The sequence below is a fragment of the Haliotis rubra genome, unplaced genomic scaffold, assembly GCF_003918875.1.
Source record: "Haliotis rubra isolate DU_JTF1 unplaced genomic scaffold, ASM391887v1 Scf197, whole genome shotgun sequence".
In the NCBI taxonomy this organism is placed as follows: domain Eukaryota; kingdom Metazoa; phylum Mollusca; class Gastropoda; order Lepetellida; family Haliotidae; genus Haliotis; species Haliotis rubra.
In genome coordinates this window covers 107440-114996 of record NW_025765969.1, presented here as the reverse complement: position 1 = coordinate 114996, position 7557 = coordinate 107440, and the positions used below count along the sequence as shown (strand labels likewise).

Genomic DNA, 7557 nt, shown 5'->3' with positions numbered 1-7557 from the left:
GGATTGATAGCGATGTAAGAATCTACATCGAAACGTCGCTTCATGCAATAAAGAAGAAGTTGTCATCCATAAAGTTGTCATGTTTCATTGATGACAGAAACGTCGTGCAAATATATCGTATATCAATATATAATATTTTAGTTTTCAAGAGCTGTATGTCGTTCTTTGAGGTTTTTAATGGCCTCAAACAAACTTTAGCCGTACGTGCAGTGCGCTTGGTTAGTCATGAGACATTTATGAACTTGGTGCGTCTTTTGGATTCGATGGGTAGCAGCTCGTTCATTGTTTGGTATCATGCTTGTACTTTTACATCTTTCTTAACTCGAGACTTTACTTATATATTTTACTCAGGTTTAGGTTGTGGCCTGGCTGCTAATGTGAGTGGTGTGGCTCCCAGCAACTACTTCAAAAAGAGACTCCCAGTGGCGTACGGTATCTGCATGTCTGGAGGTGCATTAGGACTACTTGTAGTCGGTCCATTAACGGTATTTCTGTTGGAAGTGTATACCCTGTCCGGAACGCTGCTAATTTTGGGTGCCATCGGATTCCATGTATGCTTAGCCGGAGCTCTGCTTAGACCATCGTCTACACTGATGCTTGAGATAGCAGTTTCAGAAGATGACACTGATAGTTGTGTAGATGTACCACAAGGACCTGCTGAGTGTGTAGATGTACCACAAGGACCTGCTGTGTGTAGAGATACCCCACAAGGATGTGCTCAGTGTGTAGATGTACCACGAGGACCTGAACATCTATGTGCACAGAGTGAGACAATTGTTACTCTTTCCCACCAGGAAGATGACGGACATATCTTCTTGTCAACAGATAATAATGATGACACTGACGCACGCACTCCCTACTCTGGTACTTCGAAAGAAAACAATTCAGGGACAGAAAATGCAGCTGTTGTACCTCTGCTGGAACAGAACTCACCTTCGTCAAAGACACATTCACGGTGCAGGACAATAAGAGAACGTGTAGCTTCATATGGCGCAAATGGATTCTTCCTTTACCTCCTCAGTGCCCTATTTTGGTCTCTTTCTGACGCTACCTGCATGGTTCATCTACCAAATTATGCTGAATTAAAAGGTAGTACACCGGCACAGGCCGCGAGTCTGTTTACAGGAATGGGCATAGCTGCTCTTTTCTCTGGATTGCTTACTGGCTTGGCCTCATCTGATAAAGCTATTGGCAGCTTACTACTTCATGTTGGATTTGAAGGAATGTGTGGGGTGTCTGCAGTGCTACTCCCCGTGCTATCAGATACATATCATCTCCAAATGGTTGCCTGTGTGTTATATGGTATATATAGCCAAGGACCATATACGTTAGTAAGTCCTATATGCATTGAACTGATAGGGCGATCTAAACTGGCTGTTGCATATGGAATATGGGCTTTTGTCTTAGGAATCGGCTTATTGTTTGGGCCACCTATTGCAAGTAAGTAAAGCTTGGAATGTTTAGTGAGTGAGTTTGGTTTTACGCCGCTTTTAGCATTATTCCAGCATCATCACGGCGGGGGACACCAGAAGTGGGCTTCACACACTGTACCCATGTGGGGAATCGAACTCGGGTCTTCTCGTTACAAGCGAACGCTTTAACCACAAGGCAACCCCACCGCCCATCTACTTAGTCAATGAGTCTTAATGCGATTGTTGACGAAACATTTATGTCGCAGCAGTCTATAAACTTTGTCATCACTGGGCACATATTCGAATGTAAGTCTCGAGAGGCGCTACTTCCGGTACTAAGCTGGTTACAGGTTCCCTTTGCGACCGCCGACTTGCGATATGCGAGACGGGCTCAAACTTACTTCCGGTACCGGATTTCCGGTAACAAGCGTGTACTCAAGAACCAGTTCTGGTTCCAAATTGCTTGACCGCCAAAAGCGATTTTACTAGACCGGACCAAGTGTTCAACCATGCTTAGCTGTCGTATCAGTTGGCTAATTTGGGGATAATTGGATCTGAAATTTGTTATTCCTTTAAGGATTATCGGTTCCTTACAGTCAACTGACAACCATGAGACAATTCGAAAAGGTATGAAACGTTGTTTGTCACTTTAAGATCTAAGGTCTCGCGAAGTGCCGTGACCTAAAACATTATAGCATCTTGAAATTGGAAAAGCCCAAGGTTACGACGGTGACAAGAACACGAATCTTATATATGTGCACTTGGTTACATATTTGAAATGACTTTTGACTTCAGGTGTTATTATATGCAAATGATTGCTAAAGCATAACCATATTTGTTCCAGGTCTAATATACGAAAACAGCGGAGATTATGACTACACGTTTCTTTTTGCGGGTAATGGAACACAATAAGTGATTTTTTTATTTGGAAAATGAAAGTAAACATAAACAGCTGAATGTTACGTTCACACACTAACATCCGAATGTCAGTTTGAAAGTTATTTACGTCACGTCATTGTGATATTCAAACATTTGATCTGAATTAATGTTGTTTAATGCTGAACAGGTTAAACTGGTTTGGATAGCATCAAAGATATAATATTGAAACCGATTTGGTCATCCTGATTATTGCATGCTCTTTTCGGGCAGATTTGAGTTTCCTGATACCATACAAGTCATCACACCAGAATATGCTTTGTCTTCAGTTATCTATGTCTGTGTCTACCTTTGTTCATGGGTCACCGTTGTCTTCTTTCAGGATGCTGCAATCTCACCAGTGCCGTCTTCGCCATGTGTATACCTCTGTTCAAAAAGGATATATGAGTGTGCATCGTGTGTGTGTGCGTGCGTTCGTGCGTGCGTGCGTGTGTGCAGTAATGGGACGGAACTGAAACTCTTAGGATGCAAGATTATTGACACAACAGAACGCGATTTCACAATGGACTCTTTGACTATTGAATGCGTTAAGATTTCACAGTACAGAGTAAAACCTTTTTGCAAAACGTGTTTATATATTTTTCAAATTCGTGTCGCATTATGGTCCGTTTCATGGACCCTCCTAAGCCTTACATGCTCATTGATGGAGGTTTGTATCTCAGCAAGCATCTAATGTCAGAGTTTTAGATACAAAATGTCAAGGTTATTGATTCATATAGAAACTGTTGCGATGTCACTTACATGTGACCTGGTCACTACCTGTGTAAGTTTCATCTTAGTATTCATCCAAGATACAGAAATGCCAAACAGTAAACCTTTTTCATCATGTCTATATGTGATGTACATGTTTTAAGTTGATAAGCATGGAAAAATAAGCATACCCTGTACTTATCTATCTGATTATCTTGGGCAACAATACTGAAGGATAAACACACTGGAATTTGTATGATATCAAGAAATTTTAAGAAATCTTACAAATCGGAATCCTAAACAACACCATCTGGAAAGAAGTGCATGTTCGCCATTACTGCTCCAATGGTGTGGATGACAGCATGCCGGATGCCAGTAAACATTTCAAGTGGTATGGGTGACGCCTGGGATGTTGATGCTTACGTCACCAAAATGATGTCAGATGCATTTACATATTCACTTTTATCACATGTTGTCATTGCAGTAATAAAATATGTTAAAGAACATAGATATGGGCTTCTTCTTAAATTCTCCATATAAATGTACAATTCTCCTCTATCTGTCATGGCAAATTGAACAAATGGAATAATGGATGTAGCCAGTCTTTATAAATGGAGGTAATAGCTTTGGTTGAGTGAGTGAATGTAATTTTTCACCGCTTTTAGCAATACTCCAGCAATATGATAGATTTCATTTTTGTGTGGAATCGAACACGGGTCTCTGGCGCAACAACTGAACGCTTTGACCACTAGGCTACTCCACCGCGCCGGTAATAACTTGGAATTACAAAGTAAACCTATTTTAAACAAACATATGTACCACAATGGGCAGAGGTCCAGTTGATATTCCCTGGACATAAACAAACGAGGCAGCTTATGTTTATTGCTATCAAAGTGACATTGTATTTCCCCTCAAGGATCATAGGTGTCCCTCGCCGTGATGTTGCTGGAATATTGCTAAGAGCTGCGTAAAACCATACTCACTCACTCACAGCCAACAATGACAGAACCATTTTTGAAGAGACTAAACCAGATTATGCCGACAAATATTTGATCCATAATAATGTGAAGAGGAAATCAGTTTCTGTACAGGAGAATTTAATATCACAAACACAAAAATGTAACCAGTGTGATTTCTCTTCTACGTCAAGTATTATTATGAGGGTAATCAATTATTTGTTTTTCTTTGTTGTTTAAGGTCAAACCCAGAAATATTCCAGCTATATGGTGGTGGTTTGTAAGTAATCGAGTCTGATCCAGACAATCCAGTGATCAACAGCATGAGCACCGATCTGTGCAATTAGGATACGATGACACGTGTCAACCAAGTCAGTCAGCCTGACCACCCGATCCCGTTAGTCACGTCTTACGACAAGCATGGGTTGCTGAAGATTAATTCTAACCCGGATCTTCACGAGTCTAGTGCAGAACATGCTTACACCGGAATTCGTTGGATGTTCAAGGCTGTCTTTATTTTCTCTCGCGTTGACGTGTTACGTTGGTCGATCTCTTAGTTAAATGAGTTAAATATCCTTACCTCACCCTCTTAAAAGTCGACCGAGTCAGTCGATTTTAGCAGGGAAGCGATGACATGAGTCAACCAAGTCAGCGAGCCTGACCACCCGATCCCGTTAGTCGCCTGTTACGACAAGCATGGGTTGCTGAAGATCAATTCTAGCCTTGATCTTCACTGGTGTAACAAAGTAAGGATAACAAAGAGGCAGAGTGGAGTTTTCCCTGGCTACGACAAGCATGGGTTGCTGAAGATCAATTTTAGCCTTGATCTTCACTGGTGTAACAAAGTAAGGATAACAAAGAGGCAGAGTGGAGTTTTCCCTGGCTACGACAAGCATGGGTTGCTGAAGATCAATTCTAGCCTTGATCTTCACTGGTGTAACAAAATAAGGATAACAAAGAGGCAGAGTGGAGTTTTCCCTGGCTACGACAAGCATGGGTTGCTGAAGACCAATTCTAACCCGGATCTTCACAGGTAGAGACAAGCATGGGTTGCTGAAGACCAATTCTAACCCGGATCTTCACAGGTAGAGACAAGCATGGGTTGCTGAAGACCAATTCTAACCCGGATCTTCACAGGTAGAGACAAGCATTGGTTGCTGAAGACCAATTCTAATCCGGATCTTCACAAGTAGAGACAAACATGGGTTGCTGAAGACCAATATTCTAACCCGGATCTTCACAGGTAGAGACGAGCATGGGTTGCTGAAGACCAATTCTAGCCTTGATCTTCACAGGTAGAGACAAGCATGGGTTGCTGAAGACCAATTCTAACATACATACATACATACAAATACTTGTATAACGCCAATATCCGTAATCCGCTCAAAGGCGCTCTGGCTCTAAGATGGTCTAGATATCACATAGAGTTCAAATGCTTCAGCAAAGAGACACGTCTTCAGATTTGATTTAAAAACAGCTAAGTCTGGTTGTGTTCTGAGGTGAGATGGAAGATTGTTCCAGAGATGAGGGCCAGTCGTCTCGAGTGACCTGTCACCATATGTTTTTGTCCTAGTCACAGGAATTGTCAAAAGACACTGGTCATTTGATCGGAGGGAACGTACAGGAGTATAACGGTGGAACAGAGCACAGAGGTACTGAGGTGCTAGACCATGTAAACTTTGAAAACAAGGAGTAGAGTTTTATATTTTATGCGGTAGTGGACGGGAAGCCAATGAAGTGAGTGAAGAACGAGAGTAATATGGTCTGATTTCTTTGACTAAGAGACCACTCTGGCTGCAGTATTCTGCACCTTCTGAAGCTTGTGTATAAGATAATTTGGGAGGCCCACAAGAAGCGCATTACAGTAGTCAAGACGAGATGTTACATATGCCTGAATAAGAGATGCTGTAGTCTTGACGTCCAGGTATCGTCGAATCATGCCGATGTTGCGAATGTGGTAGTACGCCCTTCTACAGATGTTATTGATGTGTGGCTCCATGGACAGTGAAGAATAAAAAAATAACTCCCAAGTTTCGTACCTCATGGTTTGGCTGAATCTCACACTGACCGATGCTGAATTTAGGAAGAGAGATACTGGGTTGGAGACGCTTAGGGTGGAAAACTATGAGTTCAATTTTATCATCATTCAGTTTGAGGTAGTGTGACGACATCCAGATTTTGATGCAGCTGACACACTCTTCAATGGTGAGAAATGAAGACACAGCTGATGAGGAAAGTAAGGGTTTGAATGATATGTAAATTTGAGTGTCGTCAGCATATAAATGCAGTCCAAGGTTGAAGGATCTGACGATATCACCTAGAGGAGAAGTATAAATAGTGAAAAGTAGAGGTCCAAGAACCGATCCCTGGGGCACGCCATAAGCAAGATCCTTAGGACTGGAGATGTGACCATCAATGATCACCGATTGATGTCTATCTGCTATGTATGACTCAAACCACTGAAGAGCAGTTCCTCTAATACCCATCCTGGTCTCAAGTGTATGCATCAGAATAGTATGGTCGATAGTATCGAAGGCACTACTCAAATCAAGTAGAACCAATACTGCAGCACCATCTTTGTCTACGGCTCTCAGTATGTCATTGTGCACTTTAACGAGTGCGGTTTCCGTGGAGTGGAAATTCCGGTATGCTGATTGCATGACTTCGAAACACCCATTTAAGGTCATGTGTTCCTTGAGTCTTGTTGTGACCACACGCTCAATCACTTTTGAGGTGAATGGTAAATTTGTGACTGGCCGATAATTTTTCAAGAGCTCTTTATCTAAACCTTTCTTCTTCAGGAGTGGAGTTACAACTCCATTTTTCAATGTATCCGGCATCATTCCTTCCTGAAGAGATTTATTGACAACAGAGGTCAATATAGGGGCAAAGGTATCCAGAGAGTTCTTAAGAAGCCATGTAGGTATAGGGTCAAGAATACATGACTTTGTCGGTGACTTAGAAACAAGTTTCACAATCTCTGCTTCTGACCCGGATCTTCACAGGTAGAGACAAGCATGGGTTGCTGAAGACCAATATACTAACCCCGATCTTCACAGGTAGAGACAAGCATGGGTTGCTGAGGACCAATTCTAGCCTTGATCTTCACTGGTGTAACAAAATAAGGATAACAAAGAGGCAGAGTGGAGTTTTCCCTGGCTACGACAAGCATGGGTTGCTGAAGACCAATTCTAACCCGGATCTTCACAGGTAGAGACGAGCATGGGTTGCTGAAGACCAATTCTAACCCGGATCTTCACAGGTAGAGACAAGCATGGGTTGCTGAAGACCAATTCTAACCCGGATTTTCACAGGTAGAGACGAGCATGGGTTGCTGAAGACCAATTCTAACCCGGATCTTCACAGGTAGAGACGAGCATGGGTTGCTGAAGACCAATTCAAACCCGGATCTTCACAGGCAGAGACAAGCATGGGTTGCTGAAGACCAATTCTAACCTGGATCTTCACGGCATGTAATCAGTTTTCAATAGTACAGTTGTCATAGCTGTTTTGACTCAGCTGTTACAGTGTATTTTCCAACTCACGTATGTACGGTTCTTTGT

The 7557-nt window shown here is 42.2% G+C and overlaps 1 protein-coding gene across 1 annotated transcript; it reads left to right on the top strand.

The window, feature by feature from the left end:
- Positions 1 to 254: 254 nt before the first annotated feature.
- LOC124274972 (monocarboxylate transporter 12-like) lies at positions 255 to 2818 on the top strand. Its single transcript, XM_046710345.1, has 3 exons — positions 255 to 1440; positions 2257 to 2307; positions 2671 to 2818. Exons 1-3 carry the CDS (start codon positions 264 to 266, stop codon positions 2733 to 2735), a joined length of 1293 nt encoding a protein of 430 aa, XP_046566301.1. The 5' UTR covers positions 255 to 263; the 3' UTR covers positions 2736 to 2818.
- The last annotated feature ends 4739 nt before the right edge of the window (positions 2819 to 7557 follow it).